This window comes from Panthera onca, chromosome D1 (assembly GCF_046562875.1).
Source record: "Panthera onca isolate mPanOnc1 chromosome D1, mPanOnc1 haplotype 2, whole genome shotgun sequence".
NCBI classification, from domain to species: domain Eukaryota; kingdom Metazoa; phylum Chordata; class Mammalia; order Carnivora; family Felidae; genus Panthera; species Panthera onca.
The window spans coordinates 91,890,782-91,908,997 of NC_138348.1; the positions used below are offsets into that span (position 1 = coordinate 91,890,782).

Genomic DNA, 18,216 nt, shown 5'->3' on the forward strand with positions numbered 1-18,216 from the left:
TCTTCCTCCCCCCTCTCTACGTCCCTTTCCCCCCACCCTCCCTCTCCCTTTCTCTCCCCCCCTTCCCATGCTCCCTCCCTCTTCCACCTCCCCCTTTCTCTCTCCCTCCTTCTCTTCCGGCCTCCTCCACCTCCTACCATTTAGCACCTCAGTGCCTGGCTTCCCCATACATTGAATGAGAAAGACTAGCCCAGCCTGGGGAGCTGAGGGCTGGGTGACACCAGTCAGGGCCCAGCAGAGATGATTAGGCTGATGAAAGGGTGTAAATGCCACTTTGAAGTTAACAGATACACCAGAACCTTTACACAGACAGATGTGAAACAGACATTTCAAAGACAAAAAAAAAGTGTATTTAAATGGGGCTTAGTGCCCACCACCCCCCACTCTGTGTGCCCCCTGCACCCCCTTTGCCCACCTCTCCTGTCTGAAGTGTTTTGCTCCCTCTCACAAATGGAAGATGGGCAGGCAGCAGGCTTCTGGGGGCCCAGACAACTGTGCTTCCTGGCTGGCTTTTCATTTAAGCACCAGACCTTGAATCCACAGTGGGAGCCCAGACCCCACCACCACCAGCAGTGCTGAAGCAGGCACCCCCAGGGAGCAAGGGAGCCCTCTGCTCAGGGCCCCAACTTTCTAGGGGGCCCACCAGCAGGTGGCCACTCACCAGAATCTCTGGCCTTTGTCCCCCATGTCACCCTGGGAAACTTCCTGCCCTGTTTTCCCCCCCAAACCATGGCCACAGTTCCCCAGCCTGCAAGGGAATCTCTTCTCTCTTCAGACCCCCCGCTCGTCAACCTGTCGGTGGAACCACAGCCGGTGCTGGAGGACAACGTCGTCACGTTCCACTGCTCTGCAAAGGCCAACCCAGCTGTCACCCAGTACAGGTAAGAGTCCTGCTAAGGAGGCACCGCCTGGCCACTGGACCCCTCCCCACCCCTGCTGCCTATCACAGGGGGTGTCGATAATGGCCCTGGGCACACAGCACAGTGCTTGCTTTGCTACCGGTGTCCAGGATCCTTCTCCCTTCCCCGCACACCCATCCAACCCCTGGCCAGGTAGACTTTTCCTTTCTCTCATGCCCATGAAATTTCACGCACGTACCTTCCACTGGAAACAGGAGGTATTTCCCCTTCTGTCTGGATCGCTTGTTTATTCCTTCTCTCTGAAAAGAGGCAGAGAAGCTCAGGGAAAAAAAAAAAAAGTCAAAACAACCAGGAAGAGCAGTAAGATCAGAACCCAGATTCTAGCCGCGTGCTTACCAAACCATTCACCTGCGTGGGGTAAGATTTCCGGGGCCGCTGGCCCTATCCAGCAGGCACCTAGGATCGTCTATACCCTTATCCCCTGTGCGCCCCTTGCTCGCAACACTGATAAAAGCACCAATGCTTTTTACACGCTTATCTTTCCCTGTTGATGGAGCGTCTCGAAGGCAAGAACTGTAATTTAGCCACTTAGGGCGCTCAGCGTGGAGCACAGCGCGGGGCACATACCAGGCACTTCATAACGCGGGCTGACTCATCGGGGCACCTTCCTGCCTGTGCACCGCCACCGCACAAGATTTCAGGGGATGGCGTGCCCTCGGAGACGCTCAAGGGCAGACACTCACCTCCTTGAGATGCCGTGTGGAACTCGCCACGGCCCTAACTCTGTCCGGTCCTTCCCCACCAGCCCAGCAGCCCTAACTCTGTCCGGTCCTTCCCACCAGCCCAGCCTTGATGGTCGAGCCCAGAGTGTCGCCTCTGCCATGGAGATGGGTTATTAAGCTGCAGCATCAGCCGGTGCCAGGGATGCTAATGGTCCCAGACTAGATAATCAGCCGGCCAGTGGGAGTGGAGGACAGGGGAGACGAGAGGCGGTGCAGCCCAGAGGGCACAATAAGAGGAAATGGGCCAAAGAGGCAGCTAGAGATTCAGGTTGGAAGCAAGGAGGAGCTCCCTGCAGTGCAGATAATTAAACGACACTGGAACCAAAAACCAGGAAAGGCACGGAGACTTTATCCTTGAGGATATTTTAAGAGAGGCTGGAGCCCATCTGTCCTGTCCAATTTAACCATTCACTGGGCTAGAGGCAGGAGAAGGATCCCCGAGACTGTGCGGCCCTGGAGGTCTGGAGGGCAGGTCTGGTTTGGCTGAAATCCGGCATCTGTCTTCAGATGCAAAACAAAGACCCAAAGAGATGCCCTTTCTCTGGGCTTCTACCCTGCACCTGCGATGCCTGGGCTCCTCTCTACAGGGTCAGCTTCTCTCTGCTGTCTGCTCCATCTATCTTCCCGCAATCCCTCAACACTAGGGCCCACAAATGCCCATTCCCCTGGGCAGCCCTTGACCCCCACAGGCACCCAAGCAGACACATCCCACGTTCACCCTCATAGCCATCCCAAGAATGCCTATTGGACCCAGGAGACCAGAGCATACAACTTCCATTTCTCTTTGCGGCCAGGCTCTGGGTCATCTGCCAGGTTATGAAGGGCTGGGCAGAGGGCAGGGCTGTGCCCTAGGACCCAGCGATGTCCCCCACTCCACCCCTGCCCTCTGACCAGAACAGGGTGAGCAAACACCCAAGAAACCAGGCTGCTGGGCCTGATTGTCAGGGGCACCACTCTCCAAAGGCAGAACACCAGTGATGTGGATGATAAGGTTCAAATCTCCGTATGGAGAGATCATCCATCATAAAGAAATATGACAAGATATTAACAACTAGTGAATCTAAGTGAAGGGAATATGGCACTTAATTGGTCTACTTTTGCAACTTTTCTACAATTTCAAAGTGGTTTTGTGTGTGTGTGTGTGTGTGTGTGTGTGTGTTGTAGTTTTGTTGTCATTTTTGTTTATTGAGAGAGAAAGCATGAGCAGGGGAAGGGCAGAGAGAGAGAAGGGAGAGAGAGAATCCCAAGCAGGCTTCCCAGCAACAGGCTGCTTAGAGCCCAACCGGAGGCTTGAACTCACGAACCGCAAGATCATGAGCTGAGCCAAAACCAAGAGTCAGAGGCTTTGCTGACTGAGCCGCCCAGGTGCCCCACAATGTTTTGGGTTTTTTTTTTTTTAACTAAAAAGTCAACAGATAAACAAACAAGCACAGAGCATGTAGGTTCTCTTGGCCTCCAGCTCCCTGGTCACAGGTCAGCCCCTGGTTACAGAGGGGCAGCTGTGTGGTGCAGGGAGAGACAGACCTCCCTGCAGATGCTCACTCCCCCTCACGGCCCTCTGATTAGCCAAAGGCCCTGAAAACACTTCAGTGTGGACCACGCTCCCTTCGGGACTCCAGAGACTTTTAGGGAACCCCTCTGGCCACTAGGAAAATTCAGGAGAGAAGGGAGAGGAGGAGAAAGGAGGGGGCAGCCCCGCCCTGCACCCACCCACGCTGGCTCCACCCCCTGAGAGAGGGCTCGCCCAGCCGGCAGATGGTCCTTCTAGATGTGGTGTTGGGATCCAAGAGGCAAAGCCTTAAACAAATCTCCTCACATAAGTACATCGATTTTCCCCAACTGACTTTGACAAGACTGCAGGGATCTGTGTTTCTTTACTTCCATTCATCTTGATTGCTTCTTCCTGTTCGACGAAGAGGCTGTGATCTCAGAAAGTAGAGCTAGGCTTCCCTCCACCCCCGCACCCAGAAAGGGGACACGGGTGGGCATGGGAACAGGTGCAGCTGCCCCCCAGGACCAGGAGCCCGAGGCGGGCAGAACAGGCCCGAGTTCACCATGAAGTGTGGCTCCCCACCTGCTTCTCGGTATTGTCCTCCAGGCTCTCCCATGCCCCCCACGCTCCCCACAGGTACCGGGGAGGGGGGACCACCACCCAGCGTAAAACGCAGGGCTATTTAAGGACAGCCTGTCGGCTGTGACAGCCAGGCCTCCTGATTCTGTGATATAAATAATTAATCCTCTTACATTTACTTGGGCCAAATTAGACATTGATTGGGAAAGGCTTAATCTGACTCCTTTTCAGAGGGGCTCAGGGAGGCGGTGGAGACAACAGTGGAGGCAGAGGTGGGGTGGAAGGGGAGTGCACAGGATCCAACTGGAAGGAGGAGGAGGAGAAAGCAAAGCCAAAGGAGAGAGAGGAAAGGGGAGGGCGGAGAGCTGCGGGTTTGCTCCTGGATCACCCCTGACCCTGTGGCCAACTGCTTGAAGGAGTGGTTTGAGCTTCTGGAAGAAATCCCTACAGAGGGTTTTATTGGTGTGGGAGAGGAATATAGAGGAAGGGAGGAAAAAGACTGAGCAGGATTAGGAGGAGACCCCTGGGGTGTCCCCAAAAGGCCTTGGTGTGGGGCTGCGAAGGGCCCAGCCTCCACAGCCAGCTCCTCCCCGCAACCCTGGGACAGGAGAGTCTAGGAAATCCTCCTGCGCCCCACTCTGCCACTGAGGTAGGGCCAGGCCTTAGGGGGCTAAGGGTAGCCGCTGCATAGGGGGGCAGGCTCCCACAGCACAGCTGGGAACAAGAAAGCTCGGTCCCCCAGCCGTCCCGCTGGGCTCCAGGCCTGTGGGAGTCCCAGCAGTTCTAACCTCCTCAGGGCTAAGCGGGTGGAGCTTTCTCCCTCTGTGACTTACACCATGAAAGGCCCCAGAGAAGAGGAGAAAGCCCCATCTTCTCCAGGAACTCCAATGACAGAAGAGAATGGCCCTGCGAAACCAGCTGGCCTGGGCCCTAGCTTCCCTACCCCCTGCCAGAGGCAGGCCTGGGAGAGCAGGAGAGGCTCACACTCCCCTCCTCCAGGTCCGGCCAGCTGCAGCCCCCCTCAGCCTCCCACCACCTGACCCCACGCTTCCTTCATTCAGCAAGGCCGAAGGAGCCAGAGGTTGGATGTAGATCCCCAACCGTGTGCCTGGGACTGAATTCATCTGCCTCAGGCAGGGGCTGTGCCTGACTGTGAAGTCTGGTCATTAAATTAAAGTTAGAAATTGAAATGATTCATGAATAACTCATAATAGTTTGTTGGGAAGCTCCTTAAGCTCTCGGGGAGCTATGGTTCGCTCTGTTGTTAAACTATAATTGTTATTATTAATCATGTTCTTAATAATTATGTGATATTAACTCACGATAATAACCACATGGTGCCAGCCTGGGCGCCTCATGTGATGCCAAGACGTGGCCGTCTCTCGGGGCTGGCCGGGCCGGACTGAGCATGAAGCCGGGGGAGAGAAGGCAAGAAATGGTTCTCTGTGGTGCTGGGAAAGGCTCCAGGAACACGAGAAGGGGAAGGTGAAGAAGGCAGGGAGACTGTGGGTACCGGGAGTCACGATCATGGGGTAACAAAGAAAAACACCCCCCAAAATAGGCTTGGAATAGGAGGAGCCTTGTTGGAGGTTCTGTGATTTAAAAAGTAATTGTTGTCAGGCGCCTGGGTGGCTCAGTCAGTTAAGAATCCAACTTCGGCTCAGGTCATGATCTCGCAGTCAGTGAGTTCAAGCCCCGCGTCCGGCTCTGTGCTGACAGCTCGGAGCCTGGACCCTGCTTCGGATTCTGTCACCCCGTCTCTCTGCTCCTCCCCAGCTCACTCTCTGTCTCTCAAAAATGAATAAACGTTAAAAAAAATTTTTTTAAAGTAAGTGTTGTCCACAATGAGGTTAAACCAGAGGAAGCTATTGAACTCTCTCCCTGGAGATCTGTAAAGAAAGGCCCACCCTCACACACACACACACACACACACACACACACACACACACACCTGGGGGCTCCTAGCACTGCCTTAGCTGCCCAGTCACTGGTCCAATGCAGAGATCACCGCCCCAGGGCCTGGACCAAGTCAAGCCCAGGGCTTTTCAGTTTCTCCCCTCGGTGGGACCGATTGGCCGATGACAGATGACAGATGTCCGCACAGCCCTCTTCCCACCTGTCTGACCAAACTTGAAGGAGCCAAGGCCCTGGGGAGCGAAGCCAGGGTGGGAGTGTAGAGACTGGGCAGGAAAAAGAGCAAGTGCCCTCCATGGGAGGGGAGAGAGGGCACAATGAGGGGACCTACCCTAGGGACAGGGGTCGAGACAGGAGAGGTAGCGAGCTGGCTGAGTGCAAGGAAGGGCCATCGGGACCCCTGGCTGATACCCCTCCCACAACTCCTCACCTTGTCTGGAAATCAAATTTCTCTGTATGTGTGTGTGCATGCATGTGCGTGTGTGTGTGTGCACGCATGTGCATGGGGGGTGCAGGTGTGTGTGTGGGTGCAGGTGTGCATGCATGTATGGGCACATGACATTAGACCTCGGCCTTTCCAGCATGGATCCCAATAAGACAGCACCCTCAGAAGAGCTCAGGGCGGGATGGCCAAGCTGTTGGGGGACCGAGGGGGGGTTATCCATTTCCTAGCCAACCAGCCGGGCTGACCCACTGAGTAGTCCACCCCCCTCCCTCCAGAACAACCTGCTTGTCACGTATCCCTCTGTGGAGATTCCTGCCCCCACCACGGGACCCCTAGGGGGGCCTGCCCCATGCGTGACTCACTTTCCTGAGGGATCGGGGTTTCCAGCTCCCAGAGAGATGCCCCTGGGTGGGAGGAACACCCTGGCCATTGGAGGTCCACAGCCGCATGCGGGGCCCGTATTGCAGGTGGGCCAAGAGGGGCCAGATCATCAAGGAAGCATCCGGAGAAGTGTACCGGACAGCTGTGGACTACACGTACTTCTCAGAGCCTGTCTCCTGTGAGGTGACCAACGCCCTGGGCAGCACCAACATCAGCCGCACGGTGGACGTCTACTGTGAGTGCAGCTGCCGGGGGCTTCCCCAGGCCAGCCGGCCCTGGGGTATCTCTGCTCAGGGCCAGAGGGACCGTTGCTGGACTCAACGCACACAACATAACAACGCCTCACAAGCTCACAGCGCTCCCCGCTTTAAGAAAAGCTTCCTCGTGTGGTGTTTTGGGTTTACCTTGACCCTCGTAGTAACCCAGGGAAGAAGGATTATTATTCCCGTCACTCAGATGAGGGGATAGAGGCCCAAAGTCACTCAGTGAGCAAGTGGCAAAAGGAGAGCTCAGGCCAGGCTCCTTGGGAATCCGCTCCCTCCCTTTAGAGACCCGAGGACACATCCCTTCCGACGGCCTGGGAGGGACCCCGGTGAACCAGCCCATCACTGACGGGCAGGCCGGATGTGTTCGCGGCAATAAGTGTTAGCTCATCTACTACACTTTCTGATTTTAAAGGCACTTTGACAAACTTTCTTATATCTGACCCCTCCCCTTGCCCCAGTGGCCCTAACAAAAAGTGCTGTTACTCCCTTTTTACGTCAAGGGACTAATTCTGGTCTCCTGACCCTGGACTTCACACTCTTCTGCTCCTCCAAAGCAGCTAAGCGGCTCCCTGCACACCCTCCCTTCACTGCGCCTACAATTCCACCATTGCACCCACTCTGGGGACCAAGGCTTGGTCTGCAGAAGGCTCTGGTTACAGGTGTTCTGTGCTGGGGAGCCGGAGAGGAGCTTCCATTAACGCTCACCAACCCTTAGCAGGGGCATGGGAAACTGGACCAGGCCCAGCTACTTCCCAGGGGTTAGAAAAAAGCTGGGCAGGGCTGGAACAGAGGATAACCTGAGGGCCCGGGGGAGCAGAGAATACAGGGAGAGGCCTGGCTTCCTCTACCTTGTACTCCTTATCTCAGAGCCCCTTGGAGGACGCTGGGAGGGCTCTGGGACCTGGGCCCGGTGCACAGGGTAACTCAACTCCAGGGCACAGAACTGAAGCATGGAGGAGGTGGGCAATTGCCCTGAAGGCAGACACATAAAGATCCTAATGCCCAGGATTTCTGGGGCAGGAGCAAGTCCCCTCTGCCTGTGCACTGGGGCTGGGGTGGGGGGAGGGGTGGAGAGGACTTCCCAGAACCAGGACAAAGGGCAGGAGATGGGAGAGCCCTGGAGGCAAATCGTGGCAGAAATAGGGCTGTTGCTGCCAGTGGGTGGGCCCAAGGGAGGCCAGGCTGGAGGACAGGGGTCTCTTACTTCCGGTGTCCCTCTCTGGGACCCCTCTCCTCAAGCTCCCAACCCATCAAGAGCCCTGTCTCCCCCTTCCTCCCTTCACAGTTGGGCCCAGGATGACCACGGAGCCCCAGTCGCTGCTCGTGGATCTGGGCTCTGATGCCGTCTTCAGCTGTGCCTGGACAGGCAACCCATCCCTGACCATCGTCTGGATGAAGCGGGGCTCTGGTGTGGTAAGTCCTCAACTCAGACCCCACAGGGCTTTTGACCATGGGAACGCCTTCTGGGGCCCCTCACACTCTTAGATTGGGGACATCAGCCTCCAGGGTGATCTGAAGGGAGAAGAGCCCCAGAAAGAGGAGAGGGATGGGGCGCCTGGGTGGATCAGTCGGTTGAGCGTCCGACTTCGGCTCAGGTCATGATCCCACGGCTTGTGAGTTCGGGGCCCTGCATCCGTCTTTGTGTGGACAGCTCAAAGCCTGGAGCCTGCTTCGGATTCTGTGTCTCCCTCTCTCTCTGCCCCTCCCCCACTTGCACTGTGTCTCTCTCTGCCTCTCAAATATAAAGAAAAATAATTTAAAAAAAAGAGGAGAGGGACCCCAGTACCCACATGAACCCCTTTAACCCTAAACACATTGAACCATTTTGTCCTATCACAAACTCTACTAAAAAAAAAAAAGAAAAGAAAAAGCAAGTGGGGGCGCCTGGGTGGCTTAGTCAATTGAGCATCCGACTCTTAATTTTGGCTCAGGTCGTGATCTCACGGTTCATGAGTTCAAGCCCCGCATCAGGCTCCGCACTGACAGTGTCCAGCATGCCTGGGATGCTCTCTCTCTGTCCCCCTCTCTCTGCCCCTCCCCCCCCAATAAATAAATAAACTTAAAAAAAAAAAGCCGGCGGCCACCAATAATACTGGGAGTAAAAGTCTCTAGAAAGGCTTTTCAACTTCCCCCAAATAGTTAAGTAATCCTTCAGCTTTTGAGTTAAACGCTGCTTTCTTCTTGTGTTCCTCTTTTAAAATATATGTGTTCTTTAGTGTGTGTATGTTTATCAGAAGTCCCTCCCCTCAGGAGGACCAGCGAGAGCCTTGGGGAGGGAAGTAAAGGGAGAGGCAGATAGAAACCGACCTCTGTGCAGCCTAGTACGTGCCGGCACTGCACCACCCCATGAGCACGACTGCCCCCCACTGCAGAAATAAGGAAAGCTCAGCAGAGCCGATATGCAACTGCCGAAAGCCACCCAGGTGGTCACTGCCAAGGTCAAGATTCGAACTCAGAGCTAGCTAATGCCAAAGTCTTTGGGTCACCCCAAACTCTATCTCAAAAGGATACTGAAAATGCCTCAGAAAAGACAGGTGCAGGCACCCCCAAACAAGTTCAGCGGGACCAGCCCGGTACCGGCTGGTGGGGAGCCCTGCCTGTGTGAGAAAGCCTCAGGACCCCAGCCAGGAGGTGCCCCTCCCCCTTCCACACTCACCCCTTCCCCCATGTGCCCGGCCCTTAGACACTGAGGCGTCTGTGCTGTGAACCTCCTCTGGACAGCTCAGTGGCCACCCTGCCTCCTACCCCGCCCCTGGTTCTTACTGAGGTGCTGGAGACTGTTGTCACGTCCAGCAGGCCTGCCTCTCAGCTCTTCGGGTTCTCTTCGGACACAGAGAGAGCCGGGCTCCGTTTTCTGTATCTGATCTTCCCCCGATTCTCCTAGGTCCTGAGCAATGAAAAGACACTGACCCTCAAAACCGTCCGTCAAGAGGATGCTGGGAAATATGTGTGCAGAGCCGTGGTGCCCCGGGTGGGAGCTGGAGAGCGAGAGGTGACCCTGACAGTCAATGGTAAGACCCTCACTCATGCTGGGGGGGGTGGGAGGGAGCAGAGAGGGGCCCAAGGCATCTTGGTCCCAGTCATTGCCTCAGAGGGGCTATCGCTGGTTCTGGACCTTGCTCCCACCTCCAACCCTGGATCCATAGCAATTCTGTCCACCTCTTTGAGCCTGTGTCAAAGCCCAGCCCCGAGAGGAGGAAGGACCTGGCTAGATGGGTCACCTTCCTCCTTCTTTGTTACTCCTAAGGGGTCCCAGCCCTAACAGTGGTAACTAATGAATTTTATCCTGGCCAGGCAGAGAGGGTCAGAGGGTCACTAGACAGTCAATTTAGATTCTGTGTCTACCCTTGACCTTGACCTTGGCCCTGCAGGGCATTTAAGGGAGCATCTCCCGTGACTCCTGGTTGGCGCCTTCCCATTGCATTAGAGCTGCTCAAGCAGAGAGACCTGCCACAATTTCCGCAAGACCAAGCATTCAGGGGGTCTTCCTGAAGGCACAGAACGTGTCTTATTACACATGATAAAACCATTACAGCAGGAGAGCGTTTTCCTATCTCTCCAAGAACACAGTTCGGGTTACTAGATGACTGTTAAATGACACATTTAGGGGACGGCGCGTCGAACCAGGCTCGGATGGTGGGATACAGCAGGTCACAGAGAAGCTGGGTCAGACCCAAGAAGCCTGTAGCACCAAGATGGAAATCCAACGTCCCTGTCACGATACGTGCTTGGGCCATGGTGGGGAACCAAAGCTGCCGGTTTGAGAGAGCGAGAAAAGCTAAGGCCAAGTCCCTCTGGTGTTTCCAAACTTCCTCTCTCCACCGGGCTTTTGGTTTCCCTTTTCAAGCCCCCTCGCCCCACGTAGTCTGCCTCATGCCTCAGGTCAAAGTCCTGGGGCTCTGAGCCCCAGACCCACACGTACAGGGCCTCTGGGTCCTGTCCCCAGATGGGGGTCCTGAGGAGGGGCTGAGTCGTGTTCTAGAAATCTGCCCCATCGGCTTCATCTCGATCCAGGAAGCTGCCCCCAGGCAGCCTCATCTACTCTCCCCCTTGCCTGGCAAACTGAAACCGGCCTGGTGCCTCCACAGCCATCCCCTTCTGACTTCCTCATTAGCCAGACCCCCTCCATCGATTTCTTTTCCTCTCCTCCTCCCCAAGAGCCAGGGCAGCCCCAGAGGGAGGGTGAATCTGCTCAGACCCCGGGGGCACTCACAGACCACCTGTCCTGGGCAGAACCCTGACTCAGGAGTCTTCCTGCCTTCCTCTGTGTCCCCAGGACACCACCAATAAATTGGCGCTGCAGGGCTAAAAATAACAGCATCTGATCGCGCGCCTCCGTATATCCATGGCAACACAGGCTGCAGCCTTTTCCTGTTGCTCTGGAGTCTGACACTCAGCTCCGGCACCAGGCCCTGGTGAAATCAGCAGCTTCCCCCGCTGCCCTGCCCATGACTGCGGCCACCGGGCTGGGGGCCTTCAGACTCCCACGTGGGCTCCAGGGTCCCCACGCCTGAAGCTGTTCAAGGAACATCCTCGTTTCCGGGGAAAACGGTGGATAAAGGAGGGACTGACATCCCATTGCCACTTTACACATTCAGGCATTTCCCAATAGGGATTCAAAGTGGTTTCTTGGTGGGGGGGGGGGGGGGGGGTGAGAGGGACGTACACATTGGAGGGACATTTCTCTTGGAAGGGGCACCCCAGCCTGTGCCCTGGCACTTACCCAGGGTTTAATCTGCACCTGCCAGGGATCATGTTTACACCCCCTCCTCTGCCGCCAGTCTTGGCACCAGCTCCCCCAGGTCTCCAGGAAGAGAAACGCCCAAGGGATCAGAGTGAAGCAAGGAAGCCGTTCGTTTGTTTCTGCCAAACTAAGGTCATCTTGCCCTGATGCCCGGGGATGGATTAAGTGGCCCAGCGGGAAGAGCCTGCCAGCCGGGCACAGGAGAGGAACTGTCTAGAGAACAGGTGCAGGGATGGCGGAGCCTTTTGGAAAGGGGCCTACACTGGGCTCAAGAGACAGGACAGTATGAAAGGATCCAAAACGAGATGGGGTTCTCCTCACAGCAGATCCCGGCTGGTGGGCGACTGCGTCCCGTTGCCCTTTGGGGAGCAAACTGGCACATGTCTCAACTGGTTTGGCTCCAACCTGGGATCTATGGGCAAGGGGAGATAAACCACACTCCCGCTGTGCTTTGATTGCCCAACCCCATCTACCTTTGTTCTGATTTCTTTTTTCCTCTAAAAAGCCCTTAAACACACGCATTTGCCTGATGGCTTTTAGAATGCCTGAGGGCCACCCCCGGAGAATTCCTAGCTCCTGGGAGGTGAAGGGAAACAGTTTTGTGGTATCATTACTTTCAGCTAACAGCGAAACAAAGTGCCCTCCAAGTTCCTAAAACATCCAGCCCTCCTGCCTTTTTGGCCAAAGACTTCTTGGAGCATAAATATCCAAGAGAGAAACTAGCCCCACCCACATTCAGAGGCGCCCCGGGTTGGAAGCCCTTATCTGGAGGGTCCCAGCTGTTAGCCATCCTGAACTCAGTAGCAGTCACCTGAGTGTCTCCCAGTACCCCCCCAAACCCGTTGGCTGAGAGGTACTCATAGAAATGCAAATCTGTTTTAATTAAGGTGGCTAATAAACAGCAATTATGTTTACAGCGAATTTTGTTTTGTTCCCAGCATAAATTTGCCTGTCCTCCAGATCCCTTGTTCTAGCTCTTTTTCCTCGCTTTTCCGCCACCAGAGCTCCAACCTTTGCCCCGGGGATTGGGAAGGGAGCATGAAGGTCTCCATCCCTACACCCCTTGTTCAACCGCCCAATCCAGCCAGGAAGTTAGCTGAACAAATGGCTGAATTAGCCTCTCCTCCCTCCCCCTTTCCCTGCCGGGTGGGCGTCCTGTAGGAAAGACTTAGGTTAGATAAAAGGCAGAACTGGACGGGAAGCACTCTTAGATTGCAGGTTCCAGGTGGACTGTCTAGGCTGTGGGATGAGGTGGATAAGGCAGGTACTCCTGGAGACATCGACAAACATTTCCCTCTCTCTGTCTCTCTCTCCCTTCCTCCCCCCGCCACACTAGATGGGATGTCAGGATCAGCTTTGGAGCGTGGTCTCACCTGGTGTGTAAGTGGAAGCAGGCAAAGCAATGAACCACGGGCTCTCCTAAGACACCTAAGAGATGAGAGCTGTGAACGTGTCCGGCCATTGGTGATCCCCAATGTGATCTCCCCTTGGTAGAGGAACAACATCCCACCATTTATTTCTCTTCCTCCCGGGCTTGCCCAACCTTGCAAGGACTCCTGGTTTGTTAGGCAAGAGCACCCTCTCCTGGCCGTGGGGGAAAACGGCTTGAAAATGGAAACCGCTGGGTAAGGCGGAGGTGACATTAGAGCCAGCATTACTTAGTGGCCTTCCTCCCGGACACTTCCCCTACTCCCTTCTCAGTTTCCCACCTCCTTCATAAAGCTTTCCCCACCATCCGCCAGGCAGAACTATTCTCTCTCCTCTGAAGTCGGTCAGCACTTCATCCATACTGCTCCATTGTACGAACACTCACCACCTTTTATTACAGTTATTTATGTCTTCTGGGCATTCTGACTTAGAAGCGTTCACTCGTCATCCCTTGAGAGGTTTATGACTGAACGCTTAATTTATCTTCGAGTCTCCTGCCTTGCACTTTACCTTACACATACAGGCCTTCGGTAAATGTTTGCTGAATACTTGAATTAATGGATCAACTTCTGAACAAGCCCAAGAAGGGTCCAGCCAGGGAACCTGCCTTTCCTGAATCCCTGATGTGATGCTGTCTCCCCCACAGGACCCCCCATCATCTCCAGCACCCAGACCCAGCATGCCCTCCACGGGGAGAAGGGTCAGATCAAGTGCTTTATCCGGAGCACGCCGCCCCCCGACCGAATTGTAAGTGCCCTGGGGCCGGGAGGGGAGGGTTTGGGGTTCTGCCAGCACAGCCAGCAGCCTGGCGGGTCACCTCAGCCCGCAGCTTGTAACCACTGGGCCAGTCAGTGCACAACCTCCAAGCTTCCTGTCCTCTGTGGGGGAAAGTATACCTGCCTTGTCTCTCTTGGAAAGGCATCACGAAGACAAGGTGATCCCAGGGTTCATCTGCAAGTGCATTTAACTCTGCTGTCCAGCTGTGCCCTAACAGTAATGCTTCCAAGCAAATTCTGCATGCTGGGAGCAGAGGGGCAAGCGAGGTTGGCTGAAAGAAATGCCAGGTGAGGGGCGCCTGGGTGGCTCAGTCAGTTGAGCGTCTGACTTCAGCTCAGGTCATGATCTTGAGGTCTGTGAGTTCGAGCCCCACATTGGGCTTTGTGCTGACAGCTCAGAGCCTGGAGCCTGCTTTGGATTCTGTGTCTCCCTCTCTCTCTGCCCCTCCCCTGCTCATGCTCTGTCTCTCTCTCTCTCTCTCTCTCTCTCTCTCTCTCTCTCTGTCAAAAATAAATAAACATTTAAAAAAAAAAACTTAAAAAAAAAAAAAAAGCCAGGTGATTTTTTCCCTTTCCTGGGTTCAAGGCAAACTTTGGCAAAATCTTAAAGGGTGTGGTTTATAGTCCGCAGACTCCCTTTCTGCATGCCCTAGAGTCCTTCTATGTTGGCCTCCACTGCCCTAATGCCCACGGAGAGCCCTACCCCACTTATCAAGGTTTCGCCTCTAAAAGTATCATTCCATTTCCCCTCCCTTCCTCAAAACTCACGCCCGCAGTGCAGCTAAGGCAGCCTGAAGAGTTCACACTTTGGCCCTGCTGGGTGTTTGCGTTTGCAAAAGCAAGGGTCTTCACCCAAGTCCATCGGAAACTGGTGCAAGCCCAGGCACGAAAACAAAGATGAGCATTTTCCAGCATTCCTGGGAGTCAGATACTATTTTTAGTAAATCCCCATTGCCTAGGACAGACATCTATTCTATCAGGACATAGAAGACTGCCCCAGGGTCAGCTCCACAGGGCTGTTCGACCCTCCCACAGTGCGGTGGTGCCAGGGAGGGTGTAGGGGACGCGCACTGAACAACAGGTGCCTGTGACTGCCAGAGGCTGGGATGCTGAGGCTTTAAAGCTAAAGATGTCGTTCTGTAAACTCCGATTATTATCAGAGTATTATTGCTGTTACATACTTTCTCGGGCATTCAATTCACTCACCATCCAAAAATTCACACAAAAATTGCAAGAATTCACCCATAGAACTGATACCTACACCTCCCCTTTCGCGTCACTCTTTAATATTTTAAAATGAGGGGCACCTGGGTGGCTCAGTCAATTAAGCGTGCGACTCTTGGTTTCGACTCTCTGTGAGACCGAGCCCTGCATCAGGCTCTGTGCTGGCAAGGTGAAGCCTGCTTGGGATTCTCTCTCCCTCCCTCTCTGCCCTTCCCCCCATTCTCCCACACGCTGTCTCTCTTTCAAAATAAATAAATACACGTGTTTAAAATTTTTAAATGATAACTGTAACACATGCCCATTGCAGAATAGTCCACTCACTCCTGATCTCTCTCTTCATAGAGCTCTGACTCTTGGCCAGTGGTTCTCAACTGGGACAATCTTGCCCCCCCACCCCACCCCGGGGACATTTACCATTGTCTGAAGACATTTCTGTTTGTCATAATTGGAAGGGGGCCCCCAGCATCGAGTGGGTGGAAGCCAGGGATACTGCCAAACTTCCCTCAGTGCGTGGGACAGCCCCCACAACCAGGAATGATCCAGTCCAAAATGTCACCCGCCCCAAGCATGAGAAAGCACCGTTGGCTCCCCGGTGCCCTCCAAGCATTTGCCTGCACTGACCACCACCTTCTCGCAAGACGAGGCTCAGTCACTCTGGGGCTGGTCTTCTGCCTCTACCTGCCAGGGCAGCACAGGGTCAGGGGTACCCGCACAGGCCAGCCGAGGGAGGGCTCCAATCGCTGCCACAGCGTTCCTTGTTTGCCTGGAAAATGTCCCAGTGCAGACCCACTTAAGGCTTCCCTTAAGACGATGGAAATACCGTCTGGGAGGCGGCATGGTGGCTCTGGTAGGCATCTTCTCCTAACTGAGCAACTCGGACAGGCCTGGTCCTGGAAGGAGAACGTGCTGGAGTCCGGGACGTCGGGGCGCTACACGGTGGAGACGGTCAGCACCGAGGAGGGGGTCATCTCCACCCTGACCATCAGCAACATCGTTCGGGCTGACTTCCAGACCATCTACAACTGCACCGCCTGGAACAGCTTCGGCTCTGACACGGAGATCATCCGGCTCAAGGAACAAGGTAGGAGCCTCCGGGGCCACCAGGGGGTGATGGGACCAGCAGGCCCCCTCCCCACCTAGGGCAGGGCCCCAGGCGAGGTCTTCCGGGGTCCTGAGGGGACAGAGCCCAGCTAAGGCTACAGGCAGATTGAGCCCAAGGACAAGTCACAGCGCTCTTCCTAACGTGCTACACGGCCTTGGTTAGGTCACCGAAGGGGCCCTCTTTGGTCCAGTTCCCCCAAGGCAAAGCCATTATCCCACACCAGGAAAGGAGATGGGGAGAAAACTGCTGAGGATGATGGTTCTTCAGGGCAACGTTTCAGGGATAGGTGACCGACCACAGAGCAAGCCAAATTGACTGCCATGATCAGCCTTCCAGCAGCTTCTAAGGGCCCTGGCTTCTGTGCACTTGGCATTTTCCTAGTGCCCTTAGGGGTGTGTGATCCACTGAGGACTGTCCCTGCGGGGATACACCGGAAGCGATGTGTTGGGGAGCCTGGCCTAGCCTGTTAAGATGACAAGCCAGTCCGGTCACCTGAAAGTCCCCCAAAGTGCACATGCTAGGCTAAGGGGCAACACTGGAGCTGTCCCAGTCCCCGGAACTTGGGGGGTCAGGTTCAGATCACCTGTACTTCCTCCAGGAACATAGGAGACACACACACCACTGTGCTCTGAAGGGCCCCCCCCCGCCCCCATCAGAGGGCAGCGCTGGGCAGGAGGGCTCAGACCTGCTGGGTGCGTGAGAGGGAAGAGGAGAAGGGGGAGGAACAAGGCTCACCCCACTGTGGCCCCATGTATAGACTGCCCAGCTCCTGGTCAGGGAGATGCTGAGAACTCCAGTGTCTGCTCTAAGGTCTCATGTGGACGAGAGGGTGGGAGCCTCAGAGGGGCGCGGCAGCACGGTTCCCAGAAGCTCAGCGGACGGCTGGTCCTGGGACGGGCGGCACGTCTTGCCCCTTTGCCAGGGGACTCGGTCTGTGGCAGACAGGACGGTCCAGGGTCCTTGGCCCTGGCGGTGTCTGACTCCTCCAAGATGAAGGCTCACCCACAGGCTGTCAGGCCCCGGCAAGAGTTTCTGGGCCCAGCAGGTGGTCTCAGCTGGACCCTTTGGACCTCAGCGCTACCCTGTGGATCAATGTCTCCCTACACCTCTTCACTAATAGGTGCTGCTTTGCATAATGCTTTGCACATAATTTGCATACTATCATCTACACATCATCCTAAACCCTCCCAGCGCCCCCTCCCCGTTGCTTGCCCTCCATGTCTTCCCCTCAGTGCCCCCATCTCCATGCCCTCCCCTTAGTGTTCAAACCCCAACCTCTCCAGACACTCCCACCCTCCCAAGCTTAACTTCTCTCTCTGGTCCCTCCCCCGCTCTGGAGTCTCTTCTAAGTCAGTCTGAAAGAACTCCAAGTTCAGTTCAGTTAGCTTGGGTCTGTGGGATGGTCCCGGAACCGTGAGAGAGGAGGGAGCCCCTCATCCCAATCCCCACCAGATGGCCGGCCCCAGTCCCACCCCACCCTGGCCAGCCAGGCCCTGGCTGTGGACGCTTGCTTTATTTCCAAACAGGTTCGGAAATGAAGTCGGGAGCCGGGCTGGAAGCAGGTACGGAAGGAGACATGAGAGCTCCCTGGGCGGGGAGGAAGGGACCTCTGGGCTAGTGGGGGAGGGGCCCTAAAAGGGGGAGGGAGGCCTGCGCAGGCCACTAACTTCTCTGCCCTCCCCCCGCTTCCAGGCTTTAGTGCAGCCAGAGCAGGGAGAGGGGTTCCCAGCCAGCTTGGGTCCACGGACTCCAGAGACCTGTCCCCTCTGTCACTGCCACCAGAGCCCAAAGGCTCCTCGCAGCCCAGGACACCGGTTCTTGCCCCTCCTCCTCTGTCCCTCCCATCCCTTCTCTTCTTGGAAGCCCCACTCCTCCCTTCTCGGGTCAGCTCGCCCCCAGGCCTGGCCTCCCTCTGTGTCCAGGCTCTCCCTGACTCTTCCTGCTTCTCAACATCATCACCAGCTTGGCCGTGCTTCCCAGGATGCCAGGGCCTCCCAGCACCTTGGTTGCATAATCCATGCTAATCCATGCTTTCCGCTCAGCTGCCTCTGCCCCCCTTCCCCAACACAGCTCCCCATGGAATTGTCATCGCACCCACCCTGCTGAGGCTGCTGGGCAGTGCCTCCCTCTCTAGGCTCCCAGCAGCAAAGCGGTCATCGGGCTCCCAGGATTCAGTGGCTCTGTCTTGGGAACCCACAGGAGGACCATTGCCCCGACTGTCCA

The 18,216-nt window shown here is 55.6% G+C and overlaps 1 protein-coding gene across 6 annotated transcripts in view; it reads left to right on the plus strand.

Annotated features, from left to right (window-relative positions):
• The window catches only part of KIRREL3 (kirre like nephrin family adhesion molecule 3), a 551,192-nt gene that overhangs the window by 523,929 nt on the left and 9,047 nt on the right, over positions 1–18,216 (plus strand). For 4 of the 6 annotated variants that reach the window (XM_060605198.3, XM_060605199.3, XM_060605201.3 and 1 more), the window contains 7 exons: positions 776–881; positions 6,540–6,688; positions 8,005–8,132; positions 9,604–9,730; positions 13,538–13,638; positions 15,774–15,972; positions 17,520–17,555. In XM_060605198.3, the coding sequence (XP_060461181.1) occupies positions 776–881; positions 6,540–6,688; positions 8,005–8,132; positions 9,604–9,730; positions 13,538–13,638; positions 15,774–15,972; positions 17,520–17,555 (846 nt within the window). The remainder of the gene's footprint in view (positions 1–775; positions 882–6,539; positions 6,689–8,004; positions 8,133–9,603; positions 9,731–13,537; positions 13,639–15,773; positions 15,973–17,519; positions 17,556–18,216) is intronic. The other 2 variants (XM_060605200.3, XM_060605203.3) reach the window with 1 other exon arrangement.